The 16,557-nt window shown below is 43.1% G+C and overlaps 1 protein-coding gene across 4 annotated transcripts in view; it reads left to right on the top strand.

Annotated features, from left to right (window-relative positions):
* Nucleotides 1–16,557, top strand: part of NEURL1 (neuralized E3 ubiquitin protein ligase 1) — a 135,997-nt gene that overhangs the window by 79,559 nt on the left and 39,881 nt on the right. For all 4 annotated transcript variants that reach the window (XM_042818813.1, XM_042818815.1, XM_042818814.1 and 1 more), the window contains exons 2-3: nucleotides 150–391; nucleotides 4,784–5,105. In XM_042818813.1, the coding sequence (XP_042674747.1) occupies nucleotides 150–391; nucleotides 4,784–5,105 (564 nt within the window). The remainder of the gene's footprint in view (nucleotides 1–149; nucleotides 392–4,783; nucleotides 5,106–16,557) is intronic.

The raw sequence follows: 16,557 nt of genomic DNA, 5'->3' as shown, positions 1-16,557 counted from the left end.
CTACATGGCAAGTGGGATCTCAGCTGAGGTTCCCATCAGTAGAGGAGAGAGGAGAAGGGATTGTTGGTTGGTGAAGGAATCCAGGTGGGTTATTGCTGAGTGGTGCTCAAGAATGATTTGAAACCTTTGTTCTTTCATTCTACTTTCAGATTCCATAGGTGGCTCCTTCCCTCCCTCCTCCCACCGATGTCACCACAAGCAGAAGCACTGTCTCCCCATCCCCCAGTGTGGAGCTCTGTCCATCACCCCTCTGCTTTTCCACCCCCACACAAAGGGGTCCCAGATCATCATGGACACAACACAGAAGGCAGTGAAGCGCCAGGCTAGCTTCTGCAATGCCATTACCTTCAGCAACAGACCTATTGTTATTTATGAGCAAGTCAGGCTTAAGGTGAGTAATTGATACCTTCTCTCATTGGCATGGTAGCTGCTGGGTATGTGTTGGAGTCTACCAGGTTTTGATGCTTGCAGCAGATCTTTATCTCATCCACAATAAAAGCAAAACAGTCAGATCTTGGCCTTTTAACGTCACCAATCTTTGTTGGTACTTCTGATTTGGTCTGTCACTACAGTTCAAGGAATCATAGAAACATTTAAGCTGGAAAGACCACTAAGATCATCTCATCCAACCGTCAACCCATCACCAACATACTGTTAGACCATGTTCCTCAGTTCCACATGTACCCTTTACTTGAACACCTCCAGAGACAGTGACTCTACAACCTCCCTGGGAAGACTGTGCCGATACCTCCCCACTATCTGAGAATGACTTTTTTTGTAATATTCAACCTAAACTACCCCTGGCACAGCTTGAAGCCATTACCTCTCGGATGTTATCTGGGAGAAGAGGCCAATTCCCACCTCACTACAACCTCCTTTAAGATCATTGTGAAGAGCCATAATGTCCCCCTTGAGCCTCCTCTTCTTCAGACTAAACAAACCCAGTTCCCTTAGCCGTTCCCCATAAAACCTGTGCTCCAGATCCTTCACTGCTTTGTTTCCTTCTCTGGACAAGCTCCAGGGCTTTGATGTCTTTCTTGTAGTGTGGAACCCAAAACTGAATGTAGTATTTGAGGTACAGTCTCACCAGTGCTGAGTAGAGTGTATGCATGTCTAGCCAACCAGGCTTTGCATGCATCATGTAAAGGAGCTTTAGTGGGCAGACTGAGGGAGGATGAGGAGTTAACTACTGTATTTGGTTTCACAATGAGAGCTTTTTTTCCTATAAACAAGGCAGCAGTGAGGGTGGTCTGGAGGTGAGAGTTAGCCTCTCCACAGCAAAGAGGTAAGAGGTGGAAAGGCAGGTGAAAAGGACCTGGAAGTGAAAGAGCTCGGCATGGGTGATAAAAGGGTTTGGCTGAAAGGAGCAGTAACTGCTGTCAGAATTGCTGTCTGAGAAAAGGATCTTTCCGACAGACTGCTGACTGCTTTGTTGAGTCAGCCTACTGACAGCAGTAATGTCAGAAGAGAGAGCATTGCAGACATCATATTTTTTCTCACGTAGACTGATATCTCTGCCTTTTGTCTGTTGTAACCAAGAGGATGGAGCTATAGCCCTTCTGCTGCAGCTCACATGAAAAGTTCAGCTCCTCCACAAACTCTGGGAGCTGTTTCCCAGTAGAATTCACCCTTCCCCATAGGAAATGAAGCATCTTTTAGGCACCCTAAGGAGCTTGGGGCCCTTTGCACTTCATCTAGAGATTTTTCCAATCTTTATGCCTTCCTACTTGCAGGGCTGTTTTGCATTCCTTGCTCATTCTGTGCCTTCCATTGGCACAATGTGGTTCATCGTCTTTGGCAGATTTAGCTTATAGCATACACAGAGAATCAACATGAGGATCTTTCATTTGAGCACAGTGAGTTTTCCAGAGCTTCTAGCTGCACATAGCAACTGAGTCTGGATGATCCTGCTGTTGCCCATCACTGGAGACTCCAGTGTGCTGAGACCTATGGTAGCACATAAGTCTTCCCTGATAGCCAGAAGAGGGGAAAAAAGGGAGGAAGACATTTTCTTCTGAAAATGCAGGGAGATTGCAGAGATTTCAGGCTCATGCCTGAGGCAGAAAATCCCTCCTACAGGTTTGCTTCATCTTCTGTGGAGTTTTTACTGCTTCCAGTCAGGCTGGAAACCCAGCAGGGCTTGCTCACATTGCCTAATGGGATTTTTTCCACATTGGCTAGCAGTTTGGGCAAACAACCGCAATAAAAAAAAAAATAAAAAAAAAAATTGGGAGGAGATGAAAGCAACATTTCATTTTTGAAAACATTATCAAAAGTTTGAGTGGGTTTAGTGGTTTAGGCAAGAGTTCTCTATTATTTCTTTCTCATTCTGAAACAATGTAAATATCTCAGGAAATTTGCACTTGTTTATCACTGTATATTTTAGGACTTCAGCTTGCATAACATATATGAAAAATATTCATGCAAATGTTCTGTGTCTGCACATGAGGTTTGTGAGCAGAGCTCCTGCTGCATCTATGGGAAGGTCTCATGGGAGCAGGAAACAGCAGGCTGAAGCAGAACTTGTTCCCTGGGGATGGATGGAAATGTAAAAATGCCTTTGTTTTCCTATGAAGTCCATCTCACAGTTACCTTGCTAACGTGTGCCTGTGGAGAACAGACTCTTACAGGTTTTGTTTACCAACTGAAGACCAGCTATGAACCCAGTTGTTCAGGACTTATAAAATCCGAACTCCCTCCAGTCAACTAGAAGAAGGAGATCAGGAGAATGGATTCTGCATATTAAATATTGTCTCTGGGTTTTATTATGAGATTTTGTTGCAGCTTTGAGTATCCCATCAAACAACCAGAACTGTATAGGGTTCAGGAAGATTTCCTTTCTTCATTTCCAAGATACATGCCCAGTATGGTTTCTTCTCTGTAATTCAGGGCACTGCTAGAGAGCGGGTTGACTTTTTCAAAAGTAACAAGGCAATAAAGAGTAGGAGCCTAGATCTGTGGGAGCAGTCATAGCTTAGCAGTTTGGGTATGGAGTGCATCTTTTCCTCCCTTTCTGGTACCCAGGGGACCTCCCAAGTTTTTCTATTAGCAGTAGCTGCTGAAGAGAGAATTTGGTCCACCATTAACCATTGCCTTTTTTAGCAAAGCTCTGTATCCTATGTCCAGCTGTGTCTAATTCTTGGTGGGCTTTATACTGGATTTTAATTTGAATATTAGTTTGCTTGTGGTCAGATTGTATTGAGAACTGTTTATAGGTGTTGATTAATACATGGAAAGTGTGCAGCCTAGATTAGCATATGAATATTTACTTCATGCAGCCTCTGATTGCTGTAAAGCATTGGCAAGAGACTGTGAAAGAGTAAATTGTTCAAATAACAATGAGGCCATATTTATCTCAGCCCCAAAAGCTCTTAGGGCTTGCAGTAAATTTGCTACAATGAATAATGCTGGCTGCTTCTTGGAGTGCACGCATATTCCCTCTTTTGGCACACACATGCCTCATCCAACCCCTACCACTGGGGACATGTGTGATACCATCCCCACCCCACCAGGGAGATAAAAGAGCATCCCATGATTCCTGGAAGCTGAGGGAAGCTCTCGAATGTTTGATGCAGTCTCATGTAAACAGTTGAGGTGCTTGGCTGGGTTGAGGAGGGATAAAGAGCAGCACTTGCTTAACTGAGGAGCTGTTTGACGATTGATAACTCTTTTCTGAAGCCCTGAGGTATTTTCTCTGAGGTATTAATAAAGCAGAAATCTCTAGGCTTGTTGTGCTCAATGGGGCAGATATGCCTTGGAGAGGAACACGTGAAGGAAAAATGCAATATTTACAAATGTTATTAGGAAAGAATTCAGAAATCCAATCCCCAGGAGCATCATCTCCACATTGGGTTCTGCTGATACCATGGAGACCACCTGCTTCTGTAGGAAAATGGAGACCTTGTGCCAGGGGAGTGTTTTGGGTGTGTTTAGGGCCCAGTGCCTGCTTCCCTCCGTCCTCTTCAGACCAAGGTTCAGTTCAGTTGAGGAAAAGCCAGTGGTTCTAAAGGCACCTCTGATCTTTTTTCTGATCTCTTTGAAGGGCAGAAGGGTGCGTATGAAATATGCAGATTCCCAGAATCTGTTAACAGATGCTCCTAATGCTTATTTGGGAAAGCACAACACACAGCCAAAATCAGTAGATTTTCCCAAAAAAAAAGATAACATCTATCTTTGTGCCCTAGCTGTGTATTTAGTATGGTTAAATACTTTAAACTTTTCCACATGCAAGTTCTCTGCTGAAAGATATGTGATTTCATCCAGTCTGATAAGATGGAGAGGAGTAAGAGTGTCTCCATCTTAGCTGGGAAACCCAGAAAACCCTGTGGTGGTGGCTGAGATTCTGAAGCCAGTGCTTTTCCTTCAGGTCCTGAGAAATCCCATCATCCAGCCACTGTGGAGGAACAGCTCTGCTGCTGCAGATGCTGCCTCAGCTGAGATACAAGCTCTTATGGCCATTTTTTGGCACATTTTGCAAGAGGACTGTTCTTAGGGCAAAAGGAATTACCCTTGAAATAGAAGTTGAGTCATCATGCAGCTGTAATTACATTTCATCCCTCCCCATGGATTTAATGTGATTCTTTTTCTTATATGTGCATTGTATCCTAAGTATGCAGTCCTGATGTTTGCAGACGAGATAGTGTTTGGTGGGTAAAATGATTCCTAAAGCTGGTGGGCTCACTTGCATGGTGGCTTTTGGCATTTGCCGGCACAGATTCTGTGGTGTGTATAAACACAGATGTCTGAGTGCCAGATGCTGTTAATGCTGCTGTTATCTTCACAGATCACCAAAAAGCAGTGTTGCTGGAGCGGTGCTCTTCGACTTGGGTTTACTTCCAAGGATCCTTCAAGGATTAACCCCGACACCCTGCCGAAGTACGCATGTCCCGACTTGGTTTCCCAAAGCGGCTTCTGGGCCAAGGCTCTGCCAGAAGAGTTTGCCAATGAGGGGAACATCATTGCCTTCTGGGTGGACAAGAAGGGACGGGTTTTCTACAGGGTGAATGACTCTGCTGCAATGCTCTTCTTCAGCGGAGTGAGGACGGCAGAGCCCCTCTGGGCTTTGATTGATGTCTACGGGCTCACCCGCGGGGTGCAGCTCCTAGGTGAGTGCTGCGTGAGCCGGGCTTGTGATGCTGAGCCGTCCCCCTACCCTTTCCACAGCATCTTGCCACCCTGGCCTGTATTAGTTTGAAACACAGGACTTTAAATACCATATTGGTGGGAGGTGGGAACAACCACTGCAATGTATCACTAGAAGCCGTCTGTAAGTAAATTTCTGCTTGAAGGCATCGTGCTGGCTACACATTGTCCAAGCATTTTCTGGAGTGTGGCACATACCTTGTAAAACCTTTCTTTATATTTGGCTTACTTTCCCCATGCCAAAGTGGGGAAATGAATTTTACGTTTTAGGGATGATTTCTGCCTGGATGACAGTGTTGTGATTCTCTGTCTGGGTTAGTGAACAGATTTTAAATATGGATCTCATCCAGATTACTAAAAGAAGCTGTGGCTGGTTTTGCCAAGGTGTTGCTTTGACAGAGGAGTTAGATTCATGCTCTGGAGCCCAAGGATTGGAAATGCAGATGGAGCTGGAGGACCGGGATTGTTGAATGCCTGTCTTCTGCCATAATCAGCTAAAATACAGGTTGTTTGCACTCCTGAGGACTCAGGCTTGCCCCAGAAGTGTGGTCTTGGCAAAGTTTGGGATCTTTGTGTTTTTCCATCTTAAACAAGCCACGTTTTGACAGTTTTGCCTCCTTTCTGTACAGTTTTGCCTCCTTTTTGTTGCACTAAGAAATACAGCAGGTCTGCCTGTAGTGACCTATGTTGCATGGAAGAGGTATGCGGGTTCAGGATATGAAGAAATAGAACTAACCTCTTCTTGCTGCAAAATCGGCTGGCCCAGGATTGCACAAGGCAGAGGAATTAAGGGATTTTTCGGCAGCTTTTTACTTTCTTTTAGGAATAGAAAGATTTATCTTTTGTTGTGAATCAGGTTGAGTCACAGCCACTGGGCAACCATTCTTAGACCAAGAAGGTGATATTTGAATTGAGCTCTGGAATTTGGGCAAATGTCACAGTAAGGACTCAGAGAGGATCTTACAAATGACTCAAAGCTCTCTGTACTGCTCTTGTGAGATTTGGCACCTTGGGACTCTTCTGCCTGATTAATGAGGGCCCATAACTCTGGATTATGTGTTTCCTTTCAAAACACCCGAGAAATGGTTTCCTCTCCGTCATCCACCCCTGCACTGTCCTAGCTTCTTCCATATCCCTTTTCACAAGGGAAATGTAACTCTTGCCAGCCACTGATTTGCCTCTAATTTACCAGGCTCCAAACTCTCACTGCAGCACTGGTGGGTATAAACTCTCTGAATGAAGCAGGCAGCTTCTGAGTTTACACAGTTGGCGTGGAGCTCAGATACATATTTATAGCATGTTCCAGCAGCCTTCAGCAGGCTTTAATACTAGCAACTGTGCTGAAACATCTTAGGCTTGAGTCCTCTTTATCTCTATTCATTATTACACAGCACTAAAAATCAGAGTGCTGAAAGCCTTGGCTCTGTCGCCTCTGGATCATATAGGCATACCCACAGCAAAGCTCTGCGTGTGTGTCAGTGTTGTAGACCACACATATAGTATTGGACAACTTGCCAAAAACTCCTGGGACTTGACAAATGGATTTCATAGCTTAGCTATGAACATATGGTCACATTCAGCCCAGCACGGCATGCAGGGCATCTGATGGAGGCTGGGAATGCTAGAGTGGTATGTTCAACAGAAGAGCCTAGCATTTCAGATTTCAGTTCAGTGATTTATTTCCCCCCCCCTTGATGTGTTCCTTGCTCTTGAGCCTAGCCGTTTTCCCAAAGGTCGTAGTGTTGCTGCGTCAAATTGCATGCACTGCTTCCATCTGATTTTATGTGTGCTTCACCCAGGAATCTGACTAAAAGTTTTACCATTTGTGGTCTGTTGTCTTTCTGTTCATTGCAGAATTATTCCCTCCCTGCTCCCAATATGTAACTTATTTTCCAAAATCAAGCTTGTCCTGGGGAAAGATGTGCAGCAGTCAGTGCTGTGTCACTGCAAAATCCCAAACTGTGGGGAAAGCTGTGTGCATTTATACCCCCAGAAGTCAACTTCCAAACTTAGCGTTTTTCTTATCTGCATTACAGTAGCAGTCCCAGCCACAACTGGGGACCCAATAGAGCAATGGCCAAGTCCAGTGAGACTGTTCCTTTCTTAGAGATTTACAGGCAGAATTAAGCTTTACATTTCGCTTCCATCCCTGCTGCTAATTGCACATTGAATTACTGCTGTAATTGGCACAGGCACATGTGGCTGTGGGTGTCCCTGAGCTTGAATGCCCCTGCTGTAGGCACAGAAGCAGAGTCCTACGAACAGCTTCTTTAACTGCTTGATTTTGTTCTGAAAAAGGTAAAAATGACTTGTATGTTCCACTGCATCTCGGTCTAAGGGAGGTTAAAATATTGAATATGGATTGTGTCTTGGCTGTCACTGCTGGAGTGAGTGTAAATGGGAGACCAATTTAATCCCCATTGCAGATAGCTTCAGAAATAAGGTTCACTACTCCCAACCAGTCATGGTTGGGAAGCTGTTCCTTCCTGTCACAACCTCTATACACATTATACAGAGGAAAGGTCTTAAATTCACCCAGAAAGCTCATGCTGCTATGATCTCAAGGGCTCACGTAGGAGAGGAGGTTGCAATGAGGTGCATGGACGATTGGTATTTTAGAGCATAGGTTTTGGCACAGATGCAGGCTTAAGTGACCTGTAAACATACCCTTATACAGCGACTCTCCTGCTGACATGCCCAACTTGCAGGCAGGATTGTTTACAGCTCTGCTTCCCTTTTTGGGCAGCTAGTTTTGCACAAGTGCACTTTTACATTCCAGGATAATTTAAAGTAAAATTTAGTAGAATTGTGCCTTAGCCATATGCTATCACTTCAGCATACACATATGCTCTTTCACTCTTTAAAATAGAATCTGAGAAAAATGGAATATAAGCAGTCTACTGCCCTGCTGCAATAATAAAGCATAAAAAGGAGAAGGAAGGGACTAGCTGTTTAACTCTTGGGTCTTCAGTCTTGGAAGAAGGATGGTAGCTCATAGGAACCAAGTGGTGTTGACTCACATTGGTCTGCTTCTTCCAGACAGTTGGCTAGTAGGGAGCAGCCAGGTGGTTTTCCTCTTTGTCCCGTTCATCAACAATATAGTCAGCAACTAGAAACTTTTCCTGTTATTATTTCCTTCATACTCGTCTCCCATCCATATTTTCAGTATTTCTAAGTTATCTCAGTCTTTTATCAGCAAGAGCTTGGAAAACTAAAGATTATTTTATTCAGATTGGCATGCTGAAAGGCACCTGTTGAAAGCAAAGCTTCACCACCTCTGATAAATATAAAATATGTAAAAAAAACTGGCAAGACCTTGCAAACCAGAAAGATTTTAAATGCACATCTTTTCCTGAAGTAGAAAGAGTATGAATATAACTTCAATCACAAATAGGTACTCTGATCCTGCCAGAATTAACAGTCAGTGCTGCCTATTACATTAAAAAGTGAAGAAAGCTTGTCTTTCTCAAGATGCCCTTCCCAGCTTCTTACTACTTTGTGTTTGCTAAGAATCAAAAGTCAAAATGTTGAACCATTTATAGATGGATATTTACCCATCTTGGGACTCAAGCTAGTGCACAGTTGGCAAGGAAATGGCACGTTTTGTTGGGGAAAGAAGGAAGCATGTTTTTCTTTCTTTACCTGTGTCACTTCTTAGGTGAATTGAATCTCTAGCTCCAAGGCAGCTATAGAAGAAACATTAAGTAAGCCTCAAATGAGGTGGATTTATGAGCAAATTTCAGGTGTGAATGGTACAAGACTGATGCTAAACCTGATTTATCACATGCATCTGTAATTTTACCATGTGGTTATTGCTATTTTATTTTCCGTGTGCAAAAACTTACTTTCCATTACCTATGGGAATCCATTTCTTTTGCTGCTGTGACACATGCAAATGAACACGCTGATGTGCTGAGAGTGGCTCTCACGAAAGGAAATTGGATAATCAAATATGACTGCATTGTATTTTTACAGTGCATTGTTGAAAGTGGAAGCTATAAACTATCTGCCCTCTCTGTGGAAGTCTGTGACTAGCTCATGGAAAGGAATGATATGCTTTTAAACAGAGTTCTACTTAATGAAGGCAAGATATACACAACCTGCAAACAGTCAGTTGTCATTGTTTTTCTGCATCTCTGTAGGAGAGAGAGGATTTAAATTGCTCATAAAGTTTTATTGTCTGTAGCTCTTGTCTCTATGGCAGCTGCAAGAAGCTCTCTGACATGGCTAGAAATGTGAAAACAGACCAATAAATAACTCATCTCGTGCCATTTTAATCAATCCCTGCTTTGACTTAGAATCTCTGGAGGGATGTATTTTTCCAGATGTGATAGGTACCCAAAAGTTAGCTTGCGGCCCCGAGTTGTCTGTCTTGCTGATGCTGATTAGGCTGCTGGGATGGCCCTTCCAAACAAACCCATCTCAGCTCATCTCAGCTGTTTCAATGCAGTGCCATTTGCTGGGGCAGCCTCTGAGAGATTGGCCCTTCAGTCTTGACTGAAGGTCACGATAGGGTGTTGGATTAGGAAACTGCGAGGGGTGTGTTCCATCTGTTGCTCACAGGGGTGCCTTTGCTTTCTCCTGAACTGCCTCTTCCTCATCAGGACAGCTCGGGAAGCTGAGGTGTTCCTTAAGAGAACAGAAAAGACAAAATCTGGCACATAAGGGGCTACTGGCAATAGGTACATGACCACAAATTGTATCCATGTTGGCGTCAGGAGAACCTGCAAGAGAACCTGGGTAGAAATAAACTGGAGAGCCTGGCTATTGCTGTCAAGGTTGAGAGAAATGAAGGCAGTAACAAGGCAGAAGGATCAGTGGAAAATAAATTCTGTACTTTGTCAAGTTCCTTTAGTTTAGTAAGCTGAAGTATTGTTCCTAACACAGGTGAGAAAGGCAATAAAGTATTTTCCACGTTACCCATAAAAGCACAAGGAACTGTGAAATCTCTGACAACTCTAACTGGTGTTTACACAATGGGTATGTGGATGCTGTAGTTGTACTGACAGTGCATAAATATTAAACATAACATCTTCACATTAAATATCTGTTCTCATGATTGATTTGGCTGCTGCTTTAAGGAGGAAAATATTCAGCTTTTCACTAAGAAGTTTATCTTTCCTTTGCTAAGTGCTATTTCTTAGTGTAAGTATAGGAGCTGCAGTCTGGAAACAGCAATTCCAATTAAAAGTGCTTTGACCTTATCTTACACCCACCAAAGGTATAAACTCCTGGAATAATTGAATATATACTAAATTTACCACTTGGGCTCTTGTTAGTCTGCAGTAGTTTCCAGTGTGGGCAAGGCCCTGGAGAGTAAGAACATGCTGCAAATGGTGTTCTCTTAGGAAAGCCCCAAAGAATTACTTATGTTTGCTGAGGTTTTGGTATTTTGATTTAAATCATCTTTACAAAATACGTTCTCCCAATTGGTACTTAAGCGGCATATAATTGCGTTTGCCTTGTTTTGTCTAATGTGGTTTCTTTTATAGTTGTTTAAGCAATAGAAGTCTTCAAAAAGAAAGGCAGAGAACGCACAGGTACAAGGAATTAATCTCTTCAGATTTATTAGTATCTGTCTCAACAATACTCAGCAAAATAGTTTAAACACAACATACTTCATCTTTTAAAGCTGAAAGCTGACTTCTCTTTGTTTATAAAGCTGTAGCTTGACAGAGTCAGTGTGCATTTACTCCAGTGAAGACAGCTGAAGCTGGAAGTGAGTTACAGATTTAAGCTGAGTAGATGATCTGGTAGAAGAATATCAATTTATTGTGCTAATCTTGCAATTCCAGCTGTTCCAGTTGTAGAGACCCTTTCCCCTAAGGCCTTATGACAGATGATGGCTAAACATTGCAGATAGGATAAAACTAGACACTGTCTCTGTACAGTATGTATTCACTGGCATGAGGTAGCACTTTGCCATTTCAGTAATTAATTGGCATCACAGCCTCTGATTATGCAATCCATGCAGAGGATGTAACTGTTATCCCTCAAGGTGCCTAGATTATTAAAGAAGTTTGACACCTTCAATGAAATTAAATTACCTTTTCCATCTGTATCAGCAGCAGAGCTAAAAATGAGATTGTATCATACTCTGAAGTCTCCATTTGTTCTACCACTTGTATAAGCAGAACTGTTGCTGGGCTCAGTCTGAAAGCCCTTACCTGTAGCACTATTCCTGCTGTGCTTTACTGGTCTGAGCTTGCAGCTACCTGTGGGGCTGCTCTGGTTTTACAATGAGTGGAACCTCACCCTGGCTCTCTGTGTAGTCACCACTTTTCTTTGGCCAAACACCAAGCAACAGAAGCTCTTCCAGACCCTGCCTGTCCTGTCTTGAAGAAAAAAAGCAGTTTTGGCTGAAGGAATCTTTGCTGATCCAGGTCTACTTCCAAGTACCCTTGTCAGGAGAAGAGACCCTGTGGGAGGTCTAATGAGTATAACTGGTCACAAGTGGATGAAAGATGGCAAAAATGCAAGTAGTGGTATCTAGTTGTGTAGAGCCAGATTTTCCATTAGTAGCTTGGATCAGCACTCACTGTTGTCAAGGGTAAACTGCCCCGATACTGCTAATTCATGGTGCTTTCTTTCATCAGAAAGTTATTGTCCACCATGAGTGTATGCTTGATGCCCACTACAAGTAGTCGGCCTGTGACACTGTCTCACAGTAAATCGTGAGGGCTTCACCAAAATATTTCAAAGGAAATTCCCATCCTATTTGTTCCTATTTGATTTTAAATCAGTACTTTTTTAGTCTGTAGCTAAGAATTCAAGTCTGATTAATCAGATTGTTGGCCACTGCATCAAATCTTGTATCTTTGGCTGATGCTGGTGAGTGTAGGAAGATGAAGATCTCTTGTGATGCATCTGGCCACTGGTGGAACCCTTCACAGGCAATTAATTCTCTTCAGGAAAAAAATAAATGTTTAATTGCTCAATCTTCTTTTAAGAGGATAAAGACCACTCCAGGGAAAAAGCCTTTAGAATCCAGTAATCCTATTGCTGTGCTGGTGCCGTGCCAATAAATATCCATGTGTCTTGCACGAAAAGAACCAAATCTTGAAATCTTGAATGCAGGGCATCCTCCCTTTCTCTGCACACCTCAGTCCAGAGGACTCCAGCATCTTAGAGCCTTGTAAATGTTTGCATGATCTGGAAATGCTGATGGCTCAATCAATACTTTTCTGCATTACCTCATTTTGCTATGGGGTTTCCCTGGTTATTCTTTGCTCTCTTTGGTGTCTGTAGGCAGCAGCCATGGCCTTCCTGTGCCAGCTGACCACTCTGCTGTCCCAGCGTTGCTTGAGTGAAAGCATATTTTTGACCAGAGCACCAGTCCTGTTGGTTTCTATTCCTCTTTGTAGACCTGTTTGGTTTTAACTGGATCTGACTAGTGACTCTATACACTGGAGTATGCTCCTGTCTGCAATGAGCCTTGATGCTGCCTGCACTTGTCAAAACACTTTTTATTGCTCCATTCCTAGTACGAATAAGTCTGCAGGTCTTGACTGTAATGCTGCTTGGCCAGGTGGAAGGAAATTGGCCTCATGCTGAAGGTCAGTGCTGAAAACAAGTGGAAAGAAAGCTGAACTGACTGAGAATTTCACTGTGGAGCTATAGGGACAGGCAATTTCAGCTCAGCTTTATTGGCTCACTCAAGAGAAATACGTAAATTATTTGTTCAATAGGCCACAATTGCTGTCATGTCTACTCATGCTATAATTTCTAGTGCTTTGGTTTAAGATGTGGAGCTGAAATAAGTGTTCCATAGGAAAGAGATGAACTACAGAGAGTCTAAATAATGATCTGATGGTGAGGCAGAGTGCTCTTTGAGGCAGGGCAATAGATGCAAGTTGGTGGAGGAGAAATTCAAGTGGGAAGTAAAATACCAGATTTTAAAGGTATATAGTTCCCAACTATATAGATCACACATTCTCATTTGGTTAGAAGACTGCATAGGCTGCAAAGCCTGAATCTGACCCCCTCTTTACACACATGTGGCTGTGTCCAGTGTGCCAGAAATCAGGTTTATGGCTGGGTAAGTCTGTTAATTCACATTCCTAAAGATAGCTATGTGCTTAAGTGCCCTGCTGGATCTTTTTCTTTACCATCTGCTTGTTATTGTGTTCTGTGCAGGGTTTGCTAGGTCAAAACCAGTGGTCTGTGGTTAATCAGTAATCAATGGCAATGCAGAGGGATCAGGCTCTGTGCTTAATGGTTTTTCTGGCCTGAGAGGCAAAGACTCTTTCAAGAGGAGAAAGGTGAGTGTGAGTAGGGGAGGCTGGGATGTGCTGCAGAAGCTGGAGTGAAAGTGGGGAGATTGCCTCCCAGCAATGCTAGTTTGCTGTGGAAAACCTGGCTGGCTTCAGTGCAGGAGGGTTTATATGGGATCCAGAGGCATGAGGTGGGCAAGAATATGCAAGCTTGGAAATAGGGTGACATGCTGGCTGAAAACAGTGAAAGAACAGGTTTAGCAAAGCAGGTTTGCTTGTATTTACAGGGAAGGGAAGAACAACTCCATGACCGAGATATCATCTTGCCTGGCTTTTTCACTGGTGCAAAGTTATATGTATAAGTTGCTGTCTTGCTTTGAATTCATGATGGTAATTTATGACCCAAAGGCTTTGTTGTTTTTTTAATTTCTTTTCCCTCTCTTTGGACAGTACCTTGATGTTGTTTGTTCTGAGGTGTTAGGAGTCTTTGCGCTGCTTTGCTTGGGTCGCTTTGGATGCCTGGTGTGTTCCTTGCAGATAAATCAGCTCTTCTAGCATGCCAACTATGTACTACTGATGGTCTTCATAAAAAGGGGTCACTAAGAGAGAGGAGAAAAACAACCCTTGGTGAAATATGAGTCAGATATTTCTTACATTCCAAATTAGATCGGTGTATTTCTGTTCTTCTCTTGATAATACCTATTTCTCTTTGTGCTTTTATCATATAGTTAACTTATTTTTGAAGTCTTCTGCTAATGATGAACATTGAGAGATCTGTCAAGGTGCACAGGCTCTATGAGGAAGGAGTAGATATACTCTCTGCCAGTGGCTTGCAATGGGCATTTCACTCTAAAGCCGTGTCTGTGAAGTTTGCTGCCAGATAAATTCCCATCCTTCAAGCTGCACTTTAAAGTCTAATCTTCCACTTAGTAGCATCTTTACAGCACTTACTTGAGATGTATATTGAGTGCAGTGTTTTGTCTGTCCATTGTAACTAAACCCTCTGCAGCAATTAATGTAAATTAGTTGCAAGCATGGATTTAGAAAGGACTGGTTGTGCCTACCAGCATCATTTCTTTTGACAGGCATTTGGAGCTCAATTAGATCGACCTGGTGTGGGTAGATTCAGAGTGAGCTCAGCTGACAACATTTGATTGACTTAAAAGCTTTGCTGGCAACCACAGAAGTGAGGGAAGAAAAAGCCTATCCCATCTATGAGAATGGCACAAGGGTAAATGATGCCACTGAACAAACCCAGACAGTGATCTCTGATGAACAAACCCAGGCAGTGATATCTGCCTGGCTTTAACAGAAGAATGAAAACCAGTGGTGAACAACAGCAGCTCCTTAAAGTGTCCCGACTTCACCACCCCTGACAATTTTTGTCTCAGTTCTTAGGACATAGGTGTTGTCTGGGGCATACCCACAGCCTGCAGTCCCAGATGTTCACAGTCACTGCTCCCTTCTCAGGATGTTCCTGTTGGTGGCTGTTTGACCAAGCTATTATTTTATGGTATATGTATTTCCTTTTTATCTGTTCTCACTGTCAGTCTCTCCAGCCCAATAATCATGTTTTCTTCTTTACCACAGCCTCCATATCCTGCTGTCATTCTAAAAATGCTTCTGTGATGTTAAATCTTTTCCAGTTACATGATGAGAATTAATTCATTCTGACACAGCCATGGAAATCTGATTCAATCCCTTTTTTTTGGTATCTCAGTCACAGTCCTTGATCGCAAATCAGCATGAGTCAGAATTTCCCAGGTTATTATTTCCTGAGAAAGGCTGATTGCAAGCCTGTCTCCTTATTTAATATCCTTTTTCTGACTTCTGTAGAGATGAATTGTTGAAGGTGCATGATTTTGTTTTGAGAGACCTGCCTGTTCTGACATACAGAACACACAGGTTAAAAAAAAAAAAGGGGGGAGGGGGGTGATGCAAAGGAATATCCCTGACCTGTTTTAGTGTTGCTGTTCCCCATCATCAGGTAGTTGTGTCCGCACTTGCTTATCAGCATGAAGATAAACACAGACACCAGCAGGATTTATTTCTCCAGAGACTTAAAAGTTGTTGATTACTACTGGGAAGGAAACATAGCGTTCTTTATCAGCTCTTGCTAGAACATGAAAATGATGGGTTTTCAAAGCAGCTGTATTGTGCTGAGGTCTCTCTCAAAATGTGCTGGAACGTCCCGGATGGATTTTGAATCCTTTCTGGGTTCAACTAATTAAATGAGTAGCTTATGTGGAGCTAGTAGAAGTAGACCAGAATGGAAAAGGTGTTGGGAAATGCTTTCTTTGGGGCTTTTACAGTTCACTTGTTCTCTCTCATCCCTTTGCCTCAAATATTTCAGCTGGAGGCTGGCTGCCATTTTGCCTTCCATGGAGGTACTCTGGAGGCAGACACAAGAAAATGCTGCTCCTCCTTGCGCTGTAGCTCTCCCTGTGCTCCCTGCCTGCAGAGCAGCAGCTGAAGGGGCTGCAGAGAGATGGAGGCACTGCTTCTCATTGCTTCTCACTGCTTCCCACAGCTCCCAGGAGCCTGCCCCAGGAGGCTGTCAGTGCACAAATTCAGTGGCCAGCTTGAGGACTGAGGAACTGAATCCGTGTTTTCTGTTGATTGCAGTAGTTCCTTTCTGTGATTCTCTTGGGTCCCCCAAATGGGTTAGTAGTAGCTTTAATACCCAGTTGGGTCTTTTGCTTGTTTGATGCCAACCTCTAGGATTTTTTTTCATGTTAAAAGAGGAGAAAAAAATTGCACAGAGACAGGACCATTTTTTTTTTGAGGAACAAATGTTTATTAGAATTCAGTTGTTCAAGAAAAGCAAAGCAACCAAGCAACAGGGAAATGAATGCCTTTACCCACTGGTATGAGTATATCAGATTGATAACTGATTTTAACAGGAAGGGATGAAAGGCATCCTTCATTTTAGAGATGAAGGATTTGGCTCCCACTTTGAGGTTCAGATTTCTCAGCATCCTGGGACAAGCCCATGTGTGCGTCTGCTTACTGCAGGATGGCGGTGCTGTCTTTCTTCCTTACAGGAGAATCATAAAATCATTAAGGTTGGAAAAGACCACTAAGATAATCTAGTCCAACCAACTGTCAGCCCATCACCAACATACGTGCCAGGCCATTCCCTTAGTTCTCAACTACTGGTCCCTACGTGTGCCAAGGTGGGCCAACCAAGCTATTGGCCCAG

The sequence above is a fragment of the Centrocercus urophasianus genome, unplaced genomic scaffold (assembly GCF_019232065.1).
Source record: "Centrocercus urophasianus isolate 14NV4802_14NV808 unplaced genomic scaffold, USGS_Curo_1.0 seq_17, whole genome shotgun sequence".
NCBI classification, from domain to species: Eukaryota; Metazoa; Chordata; class Aves; order Galliformes; family Phasianidae; genus Centrocercus; species Centrocercus urophasianus.
The sequence above is the reverse complement of the archived record's forward strand: the minus strand, read 5'-3'. Positions and strand labels throughout refer to the sequence as shown.